Genomic DNA, 25,127 nt, shown 5'->3' on the forward strand with positions numbered 1-25,127 from the left:
GCGCTCCCTCGCCAGTTGCCCGGGAAACCGTCATCTCACAGACGATCGTGCATCTTCGGTTTTTTTTTTATGTTCATTGTAAATAAATATGGCAATGTTGATAAAAGGATACTAATGGTCAATTAGGTTAGGTTAGCTACATTATAAATACTTTAAAACATTGTGGACGGTTGATTTGGTTAGGATAGCTACATAAAAGATACGGAAAAAAAGTATGATCTTCGGGGAACTTCGGGTTTTGGCTCTCTCGTCTGTGAAAAGAAGGCTTCCCTTGTTTCCGCCCGCTCAGTGCTCAGTTGCCAAGTGTACGGCATAGAGCACACGCGTTCTAGACACAACTTCCTAATGTGACAAAATCGTTTTAAAAAAAATTGTATTTTGTGCAGTAGATTTTGGATCACAATTTTCATTTTGTATTTTCATCAAGATAATCATCTGAAAACATGTATTATTTTAAGAAGACGTGATTGAAAAACACTCTCTTGGAATTCAATTGTTATTTGTCAAGATTTTTTTTAAAAACATTATTTAATATTTAAAATGTTGGCTCTGTTTGACCATAGCACATACTTAATGGAAAGTCTTGTTATGAATATTTACCGAATGCTATAAATTGTTTCTCCTGTGAAATTATGATTGTGTATAGCATTGAATTATTATTTTCTATCCGAATACCTACAACGGTAATAATACTGTAAATATAAATATTTTATGAGCTTAGAATAATAAAAAAAAGTAGAAGAATAACATAACATAATAAGACTTTTTATAGTCAACGATGATAAACAAAATAAAATATTTTGTGTTAACAATATTTTCATTTAGCCATCTGCACTGAGGATTTCGACAGGAAAAAAAAAACGGCTGATTCATTTCCGAACTGGAACTGTCTCCAGTCCTTTAATCTACTGCACATTATAAAAAAAAGTTTTTTTTTTAAAACTGAAGATTAATTTGCGAACTACACACTTTTGTACACACCTGTAGCCTTCGGTGAAATATGGACGAAAAAAGGACATCAACCGCTCGTTTTTCGGGCGACTGTGCATCGTAAACATGGAATCGTCAAAACTACTGCAAATCGGTGAAGTTTTCCTGCTTTACTTATGGCTGTCAAAGAAACGGTTTTATTCTATTGGTTGCCAAATGCCACTGATTTGCAATCGATATTGACAGTTTCGTGTTGAGTGTGTGGTGAGTATTCACATGGTCACATTAGAGATTTAAGGATATTTCTTTTTTCCTTTCACAGCCATTTACCTCACGAATTACATCACCGCTTTCCTTGTAGGGTCACAGTAAAACTTCATGAGATGGCGGAAGTCTAAGGACTTCAATTTCAGATTTTCAGTAGTGACTTGCGTCTCATCGACAGCGAGTTAATTAAAAAAAAAAAAACGGAAATACACAACTGAAATAAGGAATGGTAGGAAAGAAAAATGTTACTGCCTAATGATAAGGAACCATAACAACATACGCATGGAGTGTCTTCGGCGCACAGAGATGATAACTTCCGAAGTGGTTTTTTGAAGCCATGTAAGTTTAGCGTCTAGTGTCGTGCACCGACTGCTTTTATAGACCCCACTCTGCATGTCTCAAAGATACACTACATCGAGGAAGAAATGGTGATTGCAAGAACTTAACGAACTAACACCAAATATTTTTGACGTGACAACGTCTAATAAATCAATAAACGCCGGCTGCACGCATGAAAAAGTGTCCTGTTACGCACATTGTCTCGTTACTCTGTGACCCGTTACGCTCATTGTACGCTTGCGCCGCATCTAGCTCTCTTCCACTCGATTGGAACAACCATCGATTTGACTTTTTCGAGGCACATTAAACTTGAAACACTCCCATTCGTTTCCTACTTTTCCTATCATCGTTCTATCCTTAACAGAATAACACAGTTTGGAAGAAGTTAATAGCAAAAACGTATAAAAGTTGTAGTTAATATAATCTGTTCGTTAAAGTAATAAACATATTTGAATTAATGAGAGCAAACAAAAGTAAATTTATCAATTAAATTGTAGATTTAATTTCACTCCTTCTTTGTATCCATACAATATAGTGATAATGCAATAAAAATTATACAATTTTATTCATAAAAGTATGCAATCATTTCATCAATGTTTTGTTATGACGTTTTCACGTTAAAATATCGTCCGTAAACAGACTTTACAGACAACCAATTTTTTTTTTGAAAATTTTTCGGTCCGTGCGATTGTGCAAATAATGACCGACATTGCGTCCATTTATTATTGTCGTGTTGGTCGAAACCTGCTAGACGTGGCAAATGTTGTGGGAGTGTTGTTGTGTTCAGACGGCTCGCTAGGGGAAGCCTAACATGTACCTACATCAAGTTCTGTCCCTGCCCGAACACGCCCGAATATTCACCTTCGGCCAACCTCTGGTTTATTTATATATATATATATATATATTTATATTTCTCTGTTTATTTTAATGTAGCTACACTAACCTAACTAACCGTCCATTATGTTTTAAAGTGTTTTAATGTAGCTAACCTAACCGACCACTTTTAATATTTGAATTCATTTTTCCTGCGCAAAAATAAAACAAATCCCGAGGTTGGCCGAAGGTGAATATTCGGGCGTGTTCGGGCAGGGACAGAACTTGATGTACATCTTAGGCTTCTTTTGCGGGGTCCGGCCAAGCCAAGGCCACTTGAGTCCACTCAGTTGCAGCGCGTAAACCGACTTTACACATGGTATTAGTAGGGACTGGAAGAATTCGCGGTTTCAATGACCACTAGGATAGACTCCACGATTCTCTATGTACTCGGGCAACTATCACCTGGTCATTGGCTACCGACTCGGGACACCTGTTTACTGCGATTCTTATGATTCGATACTTCTTTTGTTGAGTGTTTGCCATTGGCTCAGAGTCCTTCAGGTAAATTGCGGTCCAATCACTGACGCAGCATTAAGATGAACGAGTTTGGATTCCAGCCTGTCTCGAAAGGAATCCGCGAATTTTTCCGGTCTCTAGGTATTAGGAAGAAAGGAGGTAAGGGCATGCGCATCTTCCCTCCCTCCACTCCTAGGCCTCTGACGTCACCTGGCGGCCAGGCCATGCGATGGTTGGTGGGGGGGAAGGTTGATGGGGGGGGGGGGGGGCCGTGGACCGGACGCATGACAACCAATATTTCTTCTTTTTTTTTTTTAAATCCTAGAAAGGAGGGCGGGGTCCACACCTGTCGTACCTTTCCCTTGACTTGCGTCCCTGAGCCGGGTGTGGACAGCAGCGAAGCAACTTTCCTGTGTTCGAGCCAGCACGTGCCGAGTTGCGAGGGTTGTGGGAGGGTGAGGCGGTTGCCGAGTGACATTCCGCCGGACCTGACCGGTCGTGCAGGCGGTTTCTTTGTCTCCGAGGAGAGGCGTCCCTGCCTTTCCCCCGCGCTGCGACCTCGGTTCCCAGCTCACCCGTGTTTCCCTCAGCGGGGCACAAAGGCACGCCCTCGCGATCCCGCCGGCATCGCTCCGTTACTTCGTGCGATGGTTTCGGAAATAGCGACGAGAAGCTACACCAAGCGCCCGACACTTCATCCAGACCATCCTCTGTCTCCTGTAATTTCCTGCACGTAATGCATGCCAATTTGCATCCCGCATGAATGCGCCCAGGGTTTTCCCTGTGTCTGTGCAGGTTTTACCTGGGCCCAACCTATCTCTAGTTATAGTCTTAGATTTAAGAGTGAGGGGAGTTAGTCATGGCGCCAATCGCTGCCATGGCTGGCCAATCCCCTCCTAGCACATGATGCATGCGACCCTCTCCCTGCATGGCTAATCCCAGCATGACTAGGCGTATAGGCTTCGGCCTGAGACGCACCTAGGTCCCTCCCTAACCCGGACCCCTCCAAAATACACTTAGTTTTAGTTAGGTTAGAAAAAAAAATCTACAGTTCACAGGGGCGAGAGCCACACATCGGAGTGCTGTTACGAAAGCGATACAAGCGGGTACCGGACGAATAAGTTTTTAAATCTTCTAGATTACAAATTGCTATTTGCAGGCCGAAAATTTAAACTATTTAACGAAATGGCTACGATAAAAGCGAAAAAGTCTTGAAAAAAAAAATTAATAAATCCCTGCTTCGGACCTGTGTGTTGACAAGGAATTTTATTAAATACTGCCCATATTCTTAAAATGCAGTAAACCGTTAATAATATAAAGTATACCTTTGGCTTAAAGATTTTTTTGTTAGCGCGATCCGCTGCAGATGGCAGCACCGTGGATACACTTTTAAGTTCGATGCAACTACCGTTCCATTCACGAAATTACTCTTACCAAATTTTGTGTACCGTTTTATGCATAAAAAATTATATTTACATCTCGTATGACAACATAATGTAAATTTTAAACTACGAGACAACTGAAAAAGCGAAACGGTAAAACTTTTGACCACGCTCCATCCATTCTGATATCGTTTTTACACGCTTTCCCTAAATCATGCCAAGCAAATGATATCACGAGTCTTCGCAATAGGGCGTGGCCTGTTACCGACTCAGTTTCTTATAAGTGTACAGACTTATTCTGTCAAAAATGCCAAAGGGGTTAATCCATCATTTTTTTTTCGAAGTTTCAATATGATATCCCCCTTTGTCACTTGTGGATTTGAAGTAATGAGTTTCGATATTAATTGCCTTTACTTGCAAGTTCATTTCAATGAATATAATTAAAACTGTATTAAATATAAATAACAAAATAACAAATAAGAATTCTTCAAAATAATTTGCAACCTTGAGATATTTTTTATGTAAATAAGTATTGTTCAACTATATTAACTTAAAAGTGAATATTGATTGATATATTACGAATTTGATTAATTTAAAGGATAAAGAAACAAAATTAGAATTCTTTAAAATGATGTCCAAACGTGTGTCGTTTGCTGTTTTAACGTAAATTGACATTTATACGATTTTAATGTCGATCTTGTTTAATTGAAAGTAAATTTTAATGGTTAAGAATACAATTATGTTGAAAAAAAAATTTCCCTGAATCATGTGTTGGTTTGATTTAAAATCCTATTTAATGAATTATTTATTTCAAATGAAAAAAAATATGTTAATATTTGGCTACATAATTTAACTGATGAAGAGATGGCTTAAGTATTTAAGTAAGTTTTATATATTGTTATAACTTTGTACCTGCACTTTACTTAAAATACTAATTTTTATTTAATTATATTCTCATTTATTCATGTAACAATGTTATTATTTATACGTTTTTTTGTTTATACATAATATTAAATTTTTAATAAATTGCTCTTTTTAACTTTCATCTTTATATAACTAATGTAAAGTTTCTTAGGTTATATTTTATATATTTATTTCTCAGTTACTATACATTTACAAATGTTTACAATCGTCAAAATACCGCATGTAATTTGAAGTGACTAGATGCATTCACATAAGAGCTTGCTTTCGTGAGTGATAAATTTCCTGGTAAATTAAGTGAATATTGTTAACAAAGTTTAAAAAAAAGGGAAATAAATTATTATTATTATTATTAAGTTTTATTTTTGAATTCTGGGTGCCTGTTTCGCGTGCCAACGGGACAGGCCGGGCCGGGTGAAGGGGGGAGGTGTTAATGCAGTAACTCTCCCGGAATCTCCATTAAAGACGAGAACTCGGGCGGGAGTTTTCCCAGACTCTTGTTAAAAACATGCCTCCCTCCCTACCCCTCCCCCCAAAAAAAAGCCTAGAAAGAAACATTGGGAAGGTGGCTTGGTGGGAAAGGGGAGGTAGGTGGAGATGTATTCCTCTCGTGCCGCGTTGCTGGAAACGTTCCTGGGAGACGTCACGAGAGAGAGAGAGAGAGAGGGACGGCTGTACCTTGAGCTTCTCCCAGACGTGCAGGCCCGGGTGGAAGTGCAGGCCGTAGGGGTCGGGCGCATCCCCCGGCCGGGTGTCCCCCGGATACCGCCGCGGCTCGAGGCGCAGCTCCAGCAGGCAGTACTGGCCACGCACCTCGCCCCAGGACACCGCCAGGCACTCGTCGAAGTGGCCCAGCTCGTGTGCGTCCCCGTCCACCAGCCCTCCGGGCAGCTTGGCCGAGGCGTCCAGCACTGCGAGCACACACACGTGGTCCCCCACCGTCTCACCGCCTGGTCCACTGCACAGGGGCGGGGTCCTTCACGCCCTCGCGTGTTCATCAGTACCGCACCAGGGTCAAGTACATTACCTCACTTATATAGTCCTTCCTTGATGAGAGGACATCTAACAATACCGTACCAGGGTCAAGTACATAACCTCACTTATGTAGTCCTTCCTTGATGAGAGGACATCTAACAATACCGTACCAGGGTCAAGTACATTACCTCACTTATATAGTCCTTCCTTGATGAGAGGACATCTAACAATACCGTACCAGGGTCAAGTACATTACCTCACTTATATAGTCCTTCCTTGATGAGAGGACACCTAAAAATACTGTACAGGGGTGAAGTACATTATCTAACTTGTAGTACTACGTTCCCTCTGGTCTGTGAGAAGTGTGGAAACATTACTGAACAAGGGTGAAGGAAAGTACCTGACTTACAGTGCTTCATGCCCTCATGTATTCATGAGAGGACATCTAAAATACTGTTCAAGGGTGAAGTACATTATCTAACTTATAGTCCTACGTTCCCTCTGGTCTGTGATAAGTGTGGAAACATTACTGCACAAGGGTGAAGGAAAGTACCTGACTTACAGTCCTTCATGCCCTCACGTATTCATGATAGGACATCTAAAAATACTGTTCAAGGGTGAAGTACGTTATCTGACTTATAGTCCTACGTTCCCTCTGGTCTGTGAGAAGTGTGGAAATAACACTCCCAGATATATTGTAAGAAAAAAAATACGGAAAAGACATAACTTACAGTCCTGCATTCCTTTAAGTCTGGAAGAAGTATAGACGATTTGAAATCTAGGAATACTGTACAAGGAAATGACTTGACTCATAGACATAAATTCCCTCACATCTAGAAGAAGAATGGACGAAAGACTTCCGGGAATATTGTAAATGGATGATGTAAATGCCATTTCTCCGGGGATTTCGGCGGTGGGTTGTCGCACAACCTGGAATGGCCGGTTCGGTCGCTGCGGGTCTTCGTCGTCGCTTGCCCCACCAGGTGTCCTGGGTCTTGTTCTGCTGCTGACGGTACTGTCCACTGTCCCGGCACGGTGGCACCCCCAGCTGGCTGTGTGGACCTGCTCCGCTTGTTCTCCGCCGCGCTGCCGTGGTTGATAAGAGTGGCGGTGTCTTCTACGACTGGTCGGATCCTGACCCGCGCCTGCTGCTTTAGCCGGTCAAAGAAACTCGGTTATTCTCGAGAAGTTAATTGCCTGTCGGGTGTGCTGGCTTAAGGTTCTTACGTCCCATTGGGTACTCGTCGACCCTGTGGGATAAAGAGCAGACCTATGACGTGTTGGAGCTGTAGTCGGCTCTAGTATCTGAGTGTTGCTCTCAGCAAGATCCAAAAAGGGCGTGTGATGAGATTATATAGCCTCTCCCGCTTACAGCAACCCATAGCCTTCTCGTGGTGCTAGTGTTTAAACAAATATGGGAAATGCCGGGAGTGCCCACTCCTCAGACTTCCTCGGTATGTCGGAATGGGAATTCTGGTGGACCAGTAAGCAGTGGCAGGTGACTACGCCTTTCTCCTGCAGAATATCCACTGGGGGGTTTTGGACCCCCAAACCCTAGATGGTGTCTCAAAGCATCGGATTCAACATGAAGAATCCAAGATGCATATGGAATAGCGAAGGGGGGCAGTGCGGCGGGGGTTCGCTCCCGATCTGGGCACCCGGGCTCTGGCAAAGCTGTAACCTTAGGGCGGTGGATTGTCTAAGGGACGGCAATTAAGGCAATCTTTGGTTTGGTGTTACCTTACCTACCCCGGCTCTGGCACAGCTGTAATCTTCGGGCGGGAGATACGCTGACATTGAAGATCCCAAGGACATCCATGTCCGGTTTCGGGGGTGCTCTGCCGCCGTGAGGCTACCTAGGAAAGCACTATACCTGAAGATGAAGGGTGCCACGGGACTGATCCTTTACTGTGATAGTTCCCTGCTGAGATTTCCTCTAATGGCTCAGGATCAGGATTGGAGTAGGAAAACGTGGTGGTAGTGGTCCTCCTATGCTTGGAGAACACTCCGAAGGGTCCCCGCCCTGTTGACGAGTGGAAGTGTTGAGCTACTTAAGCTCGGGTACTAGCCTGCTGAGCTAGTAGAGGTTGGATAGGCCTCAGCTGGATCACGAGTAACTGGGTGACCGAGGGGTCCCAGGGATGTGAGAGGTATGGTTCCGTGTCGTAGCTACTCTGATCCCACAGAGGGGGCTGGCTTTTTAGGAGGTCTGGGGGTGAACGGCGGAGCTGGGGGTTGATTCGGTGGGGCCGAAATTGGGATGGGTCTCCTCAACCTCTCGACCTAGCCGGGCGCTCTCCAGTAACATGCCGCGATTGTAAATAGCGAATCTATTTCCCTGTTCTCGGAACCCATATCGGGCACTGGTAACAGTGTCTGGCATGTAAAAGATCCATCATTTTCCTAACCAGGACAATGCCCAAACGGGATTAGTCGCCTGGGGGAGTTCTGATGTTTAAAAGAGGTGTGATCCTAATGTACATGCCTGTCGGGTGTGTCGGGTGTGTCGTGATTCGGGGGGACTCAGCCGCCGTAAGGCTGCCCGGGAAAGCACTATACCTGAAAATGAAGGGTGCCATGGGACTGATCCTTTACTGTGATAGTTCCCTGATGAGATATCCTCTAATGGCTCAGGATCAGGATTGGAATAGGAAACATGGTGGTAGTGGTCCTCCTACGCTTGGAGAACACTCTGAGGGGTCCTCACCCTTCTGACGAGTGGAAGTGTTGAGCTACTTAAGCTCGGGTTTTAGCCTGCTGAGCTAGTAGAGATAGGATAGGCCTCAGCTGGATCTCGAGCAACTGGGTTACCGAGGGGTCCCAGGGATGTGAGAGGTGAGGTTCCGTGATGGCTCTACTCAAATTCCACAGAGGGGGCCAGCTATGTAGGTGGTCTGGGGGTTTACGGCGGAGCTGGGGGCCGAAGTTGGGATGGGTCTCCTCAACCTCTCGACCTAGCCATGCGCTCTCCAGCAACATGCGGCGATTGGAAATGGCAAATCTATTTCCCGGTTCTTGGAACCCATGTCAGACACTGGTAACAGTGTCAGGCATGTAAAAGAACCATCTTTTCTCCTAACCAGGATAACACCCTAACGGGATCATATGCCGGGGGGAGTATTGGTGAATTTATGAGGTGTGAACCTAAGTTACATGCCTGTCAGGTGCACCAGATAGCTGGGAGATCACCATGGCGACGAACTCCTCGTCGCCCATCTCCAGGTCGAGGTACCGAGTGCGTGCGAACATCGCCGATAGGTGCGATCCGAGCGACTTGCCCTTCATACAGTCATACCGCTCTCCGCTCAAGCGGGCACGCAGGTTTCCCTGGATCCTCACACTCCTGAATTGCGCCTTCAAGTCCTCATAGCTTGCCATGGAGGGCTGGCGGATCCCCCCACCAATATGATAGGCGTGTTCACGCAGGGCGGTGTTGGGGCACTCCAGTTTTTTTCCTCGTTGGTCAGTCGGAACATCGCATTTGCGGATGAATCGCATGGGATTGTCTTGTTCGCCGGCGGAGTACCGGGGCAAGGGCCGGGTGATGCTTGGCCGTCACGTGGTCTAGCATGGGCGCACATTGGTGCCGTCTGGTTCACGCCATGAGCTGAGGCTGTTGTCGCCTCTGGCTGCCGGGCCGTCACCCGCGGGGGTCACGCCTGAGGCCGTCAGATTGAGCAGCCCGAGCGTCAACGTTCCCAACACGCAGCTCGACCTGGTTACCGAGGTCGTCCTCGCTCGCGTGACAAGTAGTCCAACTGCTCTTCTACTTCGTGACGTGTCATCGCGGCCCGTCGCTGCTCCACGGCTCCTGCTGTTTGCTGCGGTCCACCCAGGCCTGCTCGGTCACCTGCTGCCGGCACTCTGACACGCTGTTCAGCTCCCCGTCCAACCGCTGAGTTGACTACGGACACGTGTCAGCTGCTGTTCCGTGTCGAGCTCCATCGCTGTCATGCGGCTGGTCACAGCTGTCACACCCTCGCTAACCTCATGCAGCTCCTGTTTGAGGCTGTCCTCTAGCTGACCCAGCCAGGGTGTCCACAGTTAGTACTTTCGTACTACATCTAGTACTTTTATGATATTTTTAGTGGTCTAGTACATTTACGCTCCGATATAGTACTTTTTTTCTTTAATATAATAATATTACAGTATCTCCAATATGTTTTATTATTAAGCGTAATTATTTTTTTTTAAACTATGGAATGTATATGTGTGTGTTGTGTGATATTTAAGTTACAGCATTGCAATGTCATAATAACTTCCTAAATTGTTAAAACCATAACAAATTATAATTTAGTACTGTATTTTTTTTAAATCTAGTCCTTTTTTCTCGCCTAAATTGGTACGAAATATTTTTTCCTTGTGGACAATCTGGACCCAACCTGGTAGTGTTGGCAGTCATATTCCAGCTGTATTAGCGTTCCAGCTTCTCAGTCAACTTGGTCGTCAGACACTGACACATGGCACGCAAGTCCGAGGAGCTCACTGTGCAACGGGACAGACTCTATAGCTGCTTGTTCCTCTACTGCTGGCCGCGGCGAGGTCGGGTCGGATTCAGATGGCTGGGCCTCCCCTTCGGTCGACTCGCCACTGTCTCTGTAACCCCGCTGGACCCTCACTGCTTCCCCTGGTATCCACGGCTCGCAAGTAAACACAATAGCAATACACAAACAGAACACTCAACACCCTATCAGTCACACAGTCTGGCTGCCACTCTGAAAAGGTGGTGTGTGTGGCCAAAAAGTAACCTCTTTTCATCAATCTGAAAACACTGAAATATGTGTAATAAGAAAAATTCAACAAAAACTCTGTAATGGTGGGTGGAAAACACAATGACAACAAAAATTATGTCGGAAAATAATTGCCGGATTTTAATTACTGTTAATCCAATAATAATAACACTCAGTTATGCCAAAGAACTATATCTTATTTCTCTCAGAAAATAAAATGGTTAAAACAATTTTTGAAACTATTTTTTTAAATTATTATTTATTTTTAAAAAAGCTGATAAACAAACATTCTGAGACTGTAAATAGAGCACTTATGACGTTGTTGTCGCTAGGCGACGGTAATGCAAAACGTAAACAAATTTGAAAAGCACAGTTTCAGTACCTTGTAAAACAGCGATATTACATAATTTAAGAAAGTGGGGGGTAGGTTTTGTCAGCCATTCAGAGCGGAGAGCATTTAAGTCATACCGCCGCTGCCGAGCAGTAGCTAGACAGAAAAAGAAAAAGATTTTAAAGTAGTGTATTTAGTGATATTTTGTAATATTTTGACATATAAATAGCTAGGCCGGAACTACCATATAATGTTCTTGCATCACAGGCTATGGCGACAGTAAACTAGTTGATCTACGTAGTGCAGTTCGCTTCACCCTGGCTTTCGGTGCAAGGAAATCCAGGTTTGAATACCAGACTAGTAATATGTATTATTTTTATTTGTCTTTCGTAGTCACATCTCTGCAATAAAATTGAGTATAAATTCATGTTTAGAAGTCTCCAAGCCATAAGGATTTTTCTTCGCACTTGTAGTTCTGCCCGACAATTTATGGCATTTTGATCACCTTGTCAAGGCTGTTAGCACCGTCGTGTGGTGAGCAGGGAAGTAATAACCCATTAATAATCATGTCTAAAGTGCAATGAAAAATCTGTATGGCTTGGTGACTTCTACAATTATTCTTATATTCAATGATCATAGTCCAATAACTGTCATATTAAATTTTTTACCTCGTTTATAATTGAATCAGTACTGGTTAGCTAGTTGATAGTTATAAAAAAATTACAAACGAGCAAACATAAAACAAGAGAGGTCACATGACTCGCTTCTAGCCACGAGAGATCGTTTCGATTCCCGGTGGATTCAAACCAGTTGGAAACGTGTCTGACGTTTCCGTGAGTCCGTGGGTTTTCTCTGAGTGTTCCCGATTAAGTCAGGGCTCCATTCTCATCTTGTCACTATACATTAAGGCATATGGAAGATTATACATGACATAAAGCATACATTATGTGAAGAATGAAGGGAAAATAAGAAGAAATAATAATATTGGTTGATGTAATTGAGGAGCGAGGAGGAACAACAGAAATTGATAATATGCTTGCTACAGAACGACGATGTTGGCTTCGATTAAGGATGTTATGATTAAAATATAGACACGAATAACGAAACTGATAAGTACATTGTATAAGATATAGTGGTACATATTATAAACGTTTATCAGGAGTACGAAGTAAACATATATAATATAAAAATATCATTTAATGATATTCTAATACGCTTAAAGGAACGTTTGTAATCCATTTTGTGTTCATATTTATGGTTAGCTTATGTTTATATCATTTATAATGTAAGAAGATAATATAATTATAAAACACCTCGTAGCTCTAATAAGCTTAGTAGATTACCAACATTATGATTAAGAAATAAATTACAGCATGGGACAGAATAATAATAAGATACAAAACTCCTAGTAAGCTCACACCAGGGATAAGATCTAGAAGACAACAGAGTTAGCAGATTATAAACGGAAATATCTGTCTCTAGCGGCTCCGATGATTACATGACATTAAGCAATAGGTTACTGCTCAGCAAACTGTTATTTACCATTTGTGTTGTACGCTAAACTTTTGTGAAATTATAACATTGGTCATCTCTGACATTTGGCTCATTTTGACTTTATTGTCACATAATAATTATTTCTAGCATTAGCAGAGTAAAATATATTTGTGTAGTTGAAATCTGATGGAATTTTAACGGAACTAATTTATTTCCTTAGAAGCTTTACCAAAAATCCTATTTGCTATCGTTGTGCTGGTTTCTGCCTCATGTTGCTATTGGAAATACAGGACAGGGAGAAACATGAGGTAGGGGTTGACTTGATTACCAGTATCCGTTTGTTGATTGTCGTTAAACGAGAAATTTTAGAGACATGAATATGAAATGTTTAAGTAAACTATTTTTACTAATCCTTTAAACGCAAAGCATCCATTCATTCACTGCTACCTCACAAACCCATTACAGGATGGTTTCTTGAAGTTATACTTCTTAAGGCGAGTTATGGAAAAATGATGAGAGTACATTTTTACGATGCGCGCCCACCATGCAACGAAATTTTCAAAGGAAGATGGCGGACCCACGTGTATAAACATAAATCCACACAAAGTCATTTTCATCAAAATTAAGGGGCATACAAAACGTATTTGATGTGCCAAATGAAAATTAGTGTTAGTAAAACTACCCTAGAATATATTTGGTAAACTAAAATAGTCATAGTAAAGAGTAATTTCCAGTTTTAAAAAACCTAATTTATAATGGTATTACAACCATTTAAATACATATCATCCACATTATCTTCCGTTACAATGCGCTGTTAATGAGATTAAGATAAAGAAATAAGGTTCATAAATCGGCAATGGAAAAGTTTCAAAGCTTTTTTCTAATTACAGATTATAAGATTATGCAAATTGTGTTTTAATAAAATATAAATGAATGAATTTTGTTTAGCGTATTGCTATAATATTATAAAATACATACATAATATATAGGTATAATACAGTTCATTGAACTTCTAATTTTTCCTTAAAGTATAATTTAATTAATTATGTTTTTTAATAAATGAACGTCCATGAATACACATAGGTAATAAAAATTAAACTATAATAATGCAACTATTTTTAATATTTAATCATTTATAGTTATCAAACCAGTGCGGACACGATATAGTATTACCTTTTTTATGCATTCTAACAATTTGGCCGGTATTTTAACAAAATTCCTTGTCAAAATCAGGTCCAAGCCGAGGTTTAGTGTTTTTTCAAGTTTTTTAAGTTTTTATTAAAGACGTTTCATTACATAGCTTAATCTTTCGCTCTGCAAATAGAATGATTTTATAGTCGACGTAGCTGCCCCGGTAACGAATTCTAGCGGCGGGCGCGGAAACTATGTGTGATTCGCGTCAAGAAATGTAGTGATTAATATTGAATACTGGACCATATAATTGAAAACACTTATTTCTTGTGATTATTAATGACAGACATTGTGTTTATAAATAGTTTTTAAGTGTATTTTAAAGTGTATTGATATAAGTGAGGTTATATTCCCGTATGTATAATTTATTTGCTTTTATAAATAATAAATAACTACATTATATTTTTTAAAAAAAAATTAAAATTTAAAAAATTATTAGAACAACATTCAGCATATTGATTGATCTTCATTAATAGTTAAATTTATTGCGATTATTTTACTAAATTAAATAATTAATTTTATACAATTGTTTGTATTAATATTGAATACTGAATATTTATTTACTTAATTTTTGTTAACATTAAATTTCAAATTAGTTCAGTGTCTTAAATGAAAAAGACGTATAAGTTTTAACGCGCGTGCATAGGTATACACACTTAGTTTTTTTTGCGTCCAATCAGGAGGGCTTTTACCCACGTCTAGTTGTCTCCTTTAAACCGGCAATGACTGTACCAAAAACAACGGAAACCAGCGCGAATCGACGATATAGTTACTCAGTATGTATTTGATTATTTCGGGGATAAACGGGATCAGTGTTTTAAACATTTTTGAAGTTGAACTTCTTTACAGTCCGTAGAAAGTCTAGGTGACGAAACGTAACGAAAATTTTCAAAGCTTTAATAAGGGGGCGTTAGACGGCGGATAGCGGAAGGGGGGATATTGAGCGCCCCAATCCTCACCCTCAGACAAACGTTGGTGAAGTGAAGCTACAGTGATGCATTTTTCGTTACGCTGGAAACGATAAAGAATTTTCTCTTTAAAAGTAAAAGTGAATTAGAATTGTGAAAATTTGCACAGACATTTTCACGTATGTTCATACTTAGTTTCCACTGAAAACTTTGAAACTAGTGAATAAATAATGTTTTCAACTCACAATAACGTATGTTTCCATTGTTTGTGTACTCTTTAAAAATTTCCTAAATCGTGTGTTAGGTGACATGTCGCACATTTGACAGTTCCAGTACCAGAGGAATAGGTGTACCCATTTATCGACTTTTCACTTGCAAAGCATCAAATTAAGTATGTTTTATTTTGACGTGACAACGTCTAATAAATCGATGAACGCCGGCTGCACGCACGAAAAAGTGTCCCGTTACGCTCATTGTACGCTTGCGCCGCATCTATCTCTCTTCCACTCGACTGTTTATAAAGTGAAGTGAAAAGTTAATGTGGTTTTCATTGCTTATTACAACAACAAATTCGGCAATAAAGGTTAATTATTCTTGCATTTTAAAAATCTGATTACTAGTAAGTATAATTTCAAGTATTTATTCTTTTATAATTAAAATAAAAATGATTCAATTTTATTCATAAAGTATGCAATCATTTCATCAATGTTTTGTTATGACGTTGTCACGTTAAACTATCGTCCGTAAACCGACTTTACAGACAACCAATTTTTTTGTTGCAAACACTGACAGCCTCAGGAAGTTAAAAACACCATTGACAGGATAACGGTGGCAGGAGGATAGGTGTAGAGTGCCAAAGGATTGTCATATTCCAGCCGAGTTACATGGCACCACCTGAGTGACGTCAGCTGGTCCCCAGTAAGGCTCATCTGTCCGAGGCAGTCCAGTGACACGACAACCGGCTGTCCTTCCCTCCAAGGCGGCTCGGCTGATTCCACTGGTTGTCTTCCTGACAGCCCGCCCTACTTCCTGTAGTTATTGTTGTTCACAACACGGAGATGCGTGCGTCGCCGGAGAATCCACCAAGGACTGCGTCACCTCTGCACGCAACCCAACAAGCCAGGAGGCAGAGTAACAAGTGTGCTGCTGCGTGCAAATATGGAACTTTTAAGAGGCTAGTCTGTAATAATTTTACTGTTGGTAAAGGATGGTGCAAATTTGAGGGCAGGACAAATATCTAGCACAACGCCTGGGGAAACTTGTTACAGGGGACGCACCACAACGCCGAAATACCACAACACCGAACGTACAATTACGCTGAAAACCATAACGCCGAATGCCAAATTGACTATAACACCGACAGCTAGAAAACTGCTGTGTACCACATCGCCGAATTACCACAACGCCGAAATACATTAACGCCGAAAAATGTCATTGCAGGACTGCCACAAAGGTTAGGTTAGGTAAGACTAGGTTGGGTTAGACTAGGTTAGGTTAGACTAGGTAATGCCTCAAAGACCAAATCTGATTTGATGATACAGTTGAGAGTTCATCAATTGAAATCCAAAGCATTTTACAGTCACCTTCATGAAACAGAAACTAACAACAGTATTTTATTTTCCTACGATTGCCAAAAAAACAACCTAGTTCTGCCCCGAGTGCAAGATCAGGCAGCATACTACAGTAGACAGTTATACTACTACAATTTTACAGTTTGTCGTGAGCACTCAAAAACACCACAGAATACTGACACAGTTACCATGTATACCTGGCTGGAAAATGAGAGACGTAAGGGTTCCAATGAAATCGCTTCAGCCTTACTTGATAATTTCAGAAATGCACCACTAGAAGACAGAAAATTACGATTGTGTTCGACGCTGTTCAGATGGCTGTCCTGGACAGAATAAAAACTCCACTGTGATTGGGGTAGTGGTGAAGTGGCTTAAAGATGAATCACCAAAAATAGTACAGATGGTTGAATTTGTGTTCACTGTTGTAGGACATTATTTCCTACCTCCCGACAGGGTTTTTGGGAGAGTAGAAAAAGTAATTAGGAGTGTGGGGACAAACGAAACACCTAGCAAATACACAGCTATTTTGAAGTATTTCGGGACTGGGTGCAGAAGTGCCTGTCCATGACTGGAAGTTTTCTGTTAAAGAAGTAATCAAGCCTACCGGAAAATAGAATTTCAAGTTATCCTTGTGTAAAAGAATTATCTTAACTGCGAACACCAAGGGAAACATTAGTGTGCAAGGCAAACAACACTACAGATGTGACTTAGGCGTTTCCAGATCAATAATAAAGAAAAAAACAAATCGATAAGCAGCATTAAACCTATTCAACTTGACAACATGGTTCCTGTTAACCATGAAAAGTTAATTGATGTTGCTAATCTTCTAGCTAAACATTTTGGAGCCGACTGGAGGGAGAATGAAGACCTCGTCTATTACAAAAACATAATTGATGGTCAAGAAGACTTCATAGATGATGAAGTCCCAGATGAAGATGACAATACGGATGAAGAAACTGTCGATGAATTGCCTGACCTTGTTATTTAAAATGTTTAAATTTCCTGCAAGTGTGCAGAATTAATTTTCATTCAGTCATATATGTTAAATGTTTTATACATTCATTTTCATAGAATATAGAAGTTAACATACAAGGTATTTCAAACAAAATTCTTTCAAAACTTTCTATTTCCCGAATTAATTTCAAAACTTTCTTAATCCGATGGCATTTTTCGAATCTGCCCTTATCCGTCCTATTATATATATTTTTTTTAGCGACACCATGGGACTGACATCTGCCAAATTGGATTTTTAATGACAACTACTTATGATCAATATCTGAAATTAAATATACTTCAATATATTAATAATTACACTTTGCATACGGTTTTCGTGATTTTCCTAAAATCGATTGGAGTGAATAAAGGCAGTTTTGCAGTTCACCTACTTATATATATATATATATATATATATATATATATATATATATATAGATATATATATACAATATTGGCGTAGTGGATTTATTACTGACTGGTTACAGACTGTTATCAATTGTTACTATAAGTTGAGTAAATATTCAATTGCAAAGTTTTATAATTTTATTTTTTTTTTCAGTATGTAGCTCGGTGCAGATTGATCAGTATGTTTAGTGCAGGATAATCCATCTTTGAAGGAGCATCACGACAGGTTGATTTAAAGAATGTGGGAGGAAGTAACGTAAAGAAGATAAGGTGTTAAGAGAAGAGACAGTGTTAAGGGCTCCGCCTACCCGGGCACACACACGGTGCGCAGAGCTTCAGGAAAAACAACGCGATTCCAAAACAACTCGAGATATCCGTGTGGGGTCTGCTTACGAAAAGCATTTAAGAGTTCGCTGAGGGTCAAAAAGTACTTTTGATTTCGGATTAAGTTTTTAAACAATATTTTTAGAAGATTTAAAAAGGCAAAAACGGATGTTTTCAGAGTAATTTTTATTCGTAAAACATCCTGTACAGATTTTGAAAGCACTTAAGGGATTTGCATTACACCATTATCTTTATTTCTCGGTTAATATAATGTTACGGTCACCGCTCAAATATCACAGTTGTCCTGTGACGACGAAGAGACTGCGCGCCAGTCCAGAGGAGACACCGCGCTAGAAGCACCAGCGAGCGTCGCGCTTATCACACCGCCTCAGTTACACAGATACACACCTGACGAGGCTTGAAATTTCTGTCACACGCTCAAAGTTGGACTAAGCATGTTAAAAAAAAAATATTCATTTCCTCTCTGCTGCTGTATGTATCTGGCTCTAACCAGACTCTGATCCCTGAAGAGCTGCGGAACTGTTAACATGTATGTGTGTCGACACAACAGCGTGGAGTATCATTCTTCCTTTTTTCCCTATTGGGTCCTGCCCAAGCAGCCCACCCGCTGACCCTGGTTTGCCCATTACAGAATATTGTGCAGGGTCACCCCCCTTCCCTTTCCCCACTAAGTACTTAAAATCGTCGGCCTCCTGTATATCTCGCCGTTCCCAGCTGTACACTTTCCTCGTTACCTTCCTTTTCCTCGTGAACATGACCACCTTGCACTTTTCAAAATTCAGCGATACCCCATTCTCCTGTGTCCACAGCTCCGGGCATGTCTATTAGGATGTTTCAGATTGACATTAAATTTTTTTTTTTTTTTTTTCGCTGCTTACTTACATACTTTCCACGTAAAAAGGGTTTTATCCGAATCCATGGCAGATGCATTTGAACTATTAAAAATTGTCTGTAAAGTCGGTTTACGGACGATAGTTTAACGTGACAACGTCATAACAAAACATTGATTAAATGATTGCATACTTTTATGAATAAAATTGAATCATTTTTATTTTAATAATAAAAAAATAAATACTTGAAATTATACTAGTAATCAGGTTTTTAAAATTCAAGAATAATCAACCTTTATTGCCGAAATTGTTTTTGTAATAAGCAATGAAAACCACATTAACTTTTCACTTCACTTTATAAACAGTAGACGAAACAGTTCATGTGTAGATGACTTGTAATTAATTTTAAAAACTGGCGTTTAGCTCTAAAGTTTAAATATAATTATGAACAAGTTTTCATATAAATAAAGTGTAATCAAATATCTATCATCAATTATATGACTCACCATAATTTTTTAGTCAATTGTAACATTACCTATTATTACTGCACTCGCCGACAGATGCTACTTTTTTTAATAATAAAAGAATAAATACTTGAAATTATACTGGTAATCAGATTCATTTTCTTACGTACAATTGACGTAGAAATTATTTCATATTACACATTTATTAACAAAGTTTTAAGTTTTCACTTCTGTCGTTGCGGCGCAAGCCTACAATGAGCGTAACGGGACACAGCGTAACGGAACAATGGGTGTAACGGGACACTTGTTCGTGCGTGCAGCCGGCGTTCATCGATTTATTAGACGTTGTCACGTCAAAAAAGCGAGCATGAACTTGGGGTAACTTCGGGTGTGGCTCTCTCGTCTGTGAAATGAAGGCTTCCCGGCTCGTGCCAGCTCCTCCCCCTCCCCTCTGGCTCGGTATCGTCGCGTGAAGGCGACTGCCCCACATTGCGACGTGGAGCGAATGGGCTCGCCCTTCACCGACGCGGTGCTGGGGAGTGTCGTCAGCTCTCGAGCCAATCAGAGAGGCGGGACCACCACGAGACGTCACACTCGGCCAAGCTTTGGCTGTCCACAACTCGCTGGCTGATCGGTAGCGTACATATATCGACGGTAATGTTCTAGGGCAAATCTTCTCGTCGGAGGAAAACCCGATACTCTCTGCAAATCTTCTCACGTGTTTTCCCTCGCCATACCTCAGTTCAACTACAGCTTAGTCCTTTACGGCAGCTTTTGTCACATAACCTCGTGCAAGCCTCTTTTTTGTAACTCTAAACATAAATACTTTTTACACAGAATATGCTATCCAGGTATTAAAACTTGTACATCAGAACATTGAATGTTATACTAAATAAAAAATTATCACGATTACAATACAAGAAATGCAGAAAAACTTAGAATAATGGAACATTCAAGTACTTTATTTAGTAGAAGCACCTTTTATATAGGCTTACAAATGTATGATAGATTACCTAAGCATGTAACTGCTGAAGTAAATTTGGAAATATATAACAAAAAAATTCATAATATGTTTGAAAATAAATGCTTTTATATCATACAAGAATATACGATTACTTGTAATTTTGTTTCTTTTTTTAATTATAAAAATAATGTTTGAATTATAGTCTTGTGTGTTTCAAGTAAAGCCTGAAACAATGTATCCTTTATGGTAAATAAGTCCTTTTAAGATTAACTTATCAATTTTTTAGATGTATATTGAATTGTGTTAGTTTTATATACATTTATATATTGTATATGTTTTAAGTGTTATTTACTTATTGTAATGTATATAAAACTGACAAGCCCTATATTCTGTTAACATACTCTTCAAAAATTGAATCTATTGGGTGCAAATAAAATAAATAAATAAATAAATAAACATCAATAGGTAGGCCCGCAGCTCAAACCGTGCCGAAAAATCAGCTTGTGACGTTTTCCTACGTCAAAGACATACCCTTCGTTCAGGCTATCTCTTGCAAGGTGGTCAATGGGGCGGGATTTGGGAAGGATTGGAAAGCCAGGTGTGTTTTAACCTTTTTTTTTTGTTCCGACAGACCCTAAAAGTTTGGTTTTGTATGTCAAAAGATTTTTTTTTGACGCGCAAGAAATTTTTCCCGTTGGCAACAAATCGATATTAATCGAGAGCGCAGAACCTGCCCAAGGTCAGCTGAGGTGCGGTTAGCGGGCGGCGTTAAGCACACGAGGCCGTGTTTATCCCGATTATGAAACATGTTTGCGATGTAAGGCGCCTATTTAGGGTAATAAGTTCAATTATCTCACGAATGTCGATAATGGAATTTAACTTACAACGTGGAAAATTTTCACTGGGTAATATTTATGATTGACGCGGTGAAAAAAATAAGTAAGTTACCCCAGGTATGACGTCATCTTAACTAGCACTGTATTTGCTGTTCCAGTAACTTATTTGCACTATATTTTTTTCTATGCAAATAAGTAACTGACAACTAACAAGAAGAGGGGGCAAACTTTGGATTGCCGATTTTGACAATAGCCACTCAAAAAAACGAGGCACTGCTTTTATAAAGGTAACTTTGCATCTGCAATCGCAAAGGCAGCGTGGGCAAGCAGATAAAACGTGTGGCTACCAATCTGGCGTCTCGGGTGCGATACCAGTATAGATGATTTATTCATCATTTTTCTAAATCGATCTTCCATCGATAACGTAAAAACTCATGTTTATTATATATATATATATATATATATATATATATATATATATATATTACCACAAACGTTCAACTGCTCGGGTGAAGGTAATATATTATAATAAGCAAAACGCTTTGTTGAATGCACAAAACAATTTATTTATTTTTCAAACACACGCCAAAGTGCATTAATGTTAAACATCGCTGTCACAGTCATTTTCTATGGAGTTGCTTGGCTTCTGGGTTGTAGTCCCGTCAAACGGCGACCGAAACGTCGGTGAAATCATCGCCTTCATCCTGGCTACAACCCAGAAGCCAAGCAACTCCAGACAATGACCGCGAAAGCCTGCGATATTTACATTTTCTATAGATTTGGTACACACTTGATGTGATCATAAAAACACGTAAAGCTTATGATCTGTTCGCACCACGCACGTTGTATAAATGCGGCAGTGTTGCATGGCCATGTTTTTTGACGCGACAACGTCTAATAAATCGATGAACGCCGGCTGCACGCACAGAAAAAATGTCCCGTTACGCACATTGTCCCGTTACGCTGTGTCCCGTTGCGCTCATTGTACGCTTGCGCCGCATCTATCTCTCTTACACTCGATTGGAACAACCATCGATTTGAATTTTTCGAGGCACATTCAATTTGGAACACTCCCATTCGTTTCCTACGTTTCCTATCATCGTCCTATCCTTAACAGAATAACACAGATTGGAAGAAGTTAAATAGCAAACATGTATAAAAGTTATAGTTAAAAAAATCTCTTCGTTAGAGTAATAAACATATTTGAATTAATGAGTGCAAATATAAGTAAATTTATCAATTAAATTGTAGACCTCATTTCACTCCTTTGTATCCATACAAAATAGTGATAATTTAATAAAAATGATTCAATTTTATTCATATGCAATCATTTCATCAATGTTTTGTTATGACGTCACGTTAAACTATCGTCCGTAAACCGACTTTACAGACAACCAATTTTTTTTATAAGAAAAATATAGGGAAGCAGATTTCATTTATATTTGGAATGTGACTCGAGGTTCTTTCAGTTTTGCGGTATACCAAGCGTATTTCAACATGTTAGTAAAATATGGACAGCTCAATTGGTTAAGAACTAATGAATGAATTTTGATGGCACCTTTGTACGATCTATGTTCTTGTAATAAATAGTGTACTTGGAGAAATTTTCAGTTTTAAATAACCTACAGTGAAAGATTACAATGCGTAAAATTTCATACTGACGGTAAGTATTGTCTTAATTTATTTTTTATTTCTTGTATTTTCAATAAATAAACTGGAAACTTCACGTAACCTATGACAAATCCGAATCGTCAGCATCGAGTCGGACGCTCTAATTTGAGCGTCTTTCGATTACAACGTTACGGATAGATAAGTTGTGCCTCGTTTTTAGATCGGTTATTTATTGTGAACGATTGAGAGTTTTTTTTTTTTTTTTTTTTCTCGTTTACAGGTAAGGGACGTCAAAGTTGGCGACCCAAATTTCGCGCCCTCTCCTTGTTAAATATTGCTTACCACTAGCGTATAAAATTCTAATGCATTTGTTTTGTTTTCGATGTTGTATAATCGTTTTTTTTCTCTCAAACACGTGAAACCACTCACTGCTCGTGATCAGTGTGTCCACAAGTAAAAAATATTTCGTACCAATTTAGGCTAGAAAAAAGGACTAGATTTTAAAAAAAAGTACTAAATTATAATTTGTTAAGGTTTTAACATATTAGAAAGTTAATATGATATTGCAATGCTCTAACTTAAATATCACATCACACACACATATACATTCTATGGTTTTTAAAAATTATTACGCTTAATAATAAAACATACTGGAGTTACTGCAATATTATTATATTAAAGAAAAAAGTACTATATCTGAGCGTAAATGTACTAGACCACTAAAAAACTTGTAAAAGTACTAGATCTAGTACGAAAGTACTAACTGTGGACACCCTGCTTGTGATATGAACTTCGAAGACCACATTTTCCTCGTCAATATGATTGCCAAGTTCGTAAACGTTTCATTGTCAATTTTTATAAAAATAACACTATGTACTTTAACAACCATACTAACGGGAAGAAAAGTAATTGTTTCCGAATACCTCATTCAAATAACCGTTAACACAAATTATGTTTTAAAAGTACATCTTAAAATGTGTCAGCCATATTTCTTAACCTTTGAACAGTGGTAAGGATCTTTACAATCGCCGACGCAGTCTATCGTGTAACTAAGAGTCGCTTGCGCCCTATAATGCAGCCTTGTGGCCATCATGGTTTGAGACGCTATATTTGAATAAACATATTACGATATCCAGTTAATTACCAGTCAATTGATGTCTTCACATTTTATGATTATCATTGACTGTCAAATGATTAACTGCAAAAATTAAGGACTGCCTGAAAATAGAGTTCGACAAATGTGAAAAATGAAAAAAAAAAAAAAGAAAAAAAAATGACTGCCGCAAAAGTATTTTTTTTGTCGATACATAGGCTGTGCTAGCGTCGAAAGAATTCGGACATTATTTCACGGCTAGTTGATCGCTGAATGCAGCCTTGGAATTCTTGTATTCTTTAACTAAGGCTGCGCCGGTTAAGGACACCTACTTACCATTCGGAAACCGCAATAAGAAACTAGCTATTTTCTATTCATAGCGATGACTACGAATAGCTCTCATAGAAATGTGCTTTAAAGTGTTCTGGTGACAAACAATAATTTTGTTTCCCCATATTGATATGGTTGATATAAACATAATTCTGTGTTTGAAAAGTGGTGAATGAAACATCACAGGTCCAGAATTTTTTTTTTTGAGTTCCTGTGCATTTTGGGGATTGACAGATTCTTGTAGGCTTTCGTAAAAGCTTACTTAAAAATAGCTGGTTTTTGTACGCAAGGTTCTCATTGTCTATGGCGTACACCTTGCTGTATGAATAAAACCTGACCGTTAGATATTTTTGCGAACCCGGAAGGTGAATTTGCGAAAGACGAAACATGTTTGTGATCATTCAGGTTCGAATTCAGGGAAAAGGTTTGATCCCCAAACCTTTTATTTTCTATCTGAATGTAAAACAATTTATTGCTCGCAATGAACAGTATGATGTGGTATATTTATGATGTGATACCATATTTGTCTAATATTAGGTACTCACTTCGTGATGGGATACTTTCTTACGTGTTCCTTTCAAGATATCAAACAAAATATTCAGCATTTACTTTCATGCGACTACTTTGCCAACCAACTACCAATCAGAGCGACAGAAACCTACCCAACTGACTGCAGCCAATTGATTACGCACATAAGATATGGAAAAGGGGGGGGGGGGAGAATATGACAGCCCATGTAACATAAATAAAATAAAATGGACGCGAGGCTACCACGTGTGTTTGAAGTGATACTTCACATACAAGGAGGATAGTGAATTTGTACGGTGCACAGATATTTGGATCACGTATACGAATGTTGAATGAAGTACATGAGTGTACAGA

The 25,127-nt window shown here is 39.6% G+C and overlaps 1 protein-coding gene across 1 annotated transcript in view; it reads right to left on the reverse strand.

Annotated features, from left to right (window-relative positions):
- Positions 1 to 25,127, reverse strand: part of LOC134539934 (nose resistant to fluoxetine protein 6-like) — a 66,088-nt gene that overhangs the window by 27,228 nt on the left and 13,733 nt on the right. Inside the window, exon 2 of the mRNA XM_063382298.1 lies at positions 5,850 to 6,082. Within this exon, the coding sequence (XP_063238368.1) occupies positions 5,850 to 6,082 (233 nt within the window). The remainder of the gene's footprint in view (positions 1 to 5,849; positions 6,083 to 25,127) is intronic.

This window comes from Bacillus rossius, chromosome 16, assembly GCF_032445375.1.
Source record: "Bacillus rossius redtenbacheri isolate Brsri chromosome 16, Brsri_v3, whole genome shotgun sequence".
NCBI classification, from domain to species: Eukaryota; Metazoa; Arthropoda; class Insecta; order Phasmatodea; family Bacillidae; genus Bacillus; species Bacillus rossius.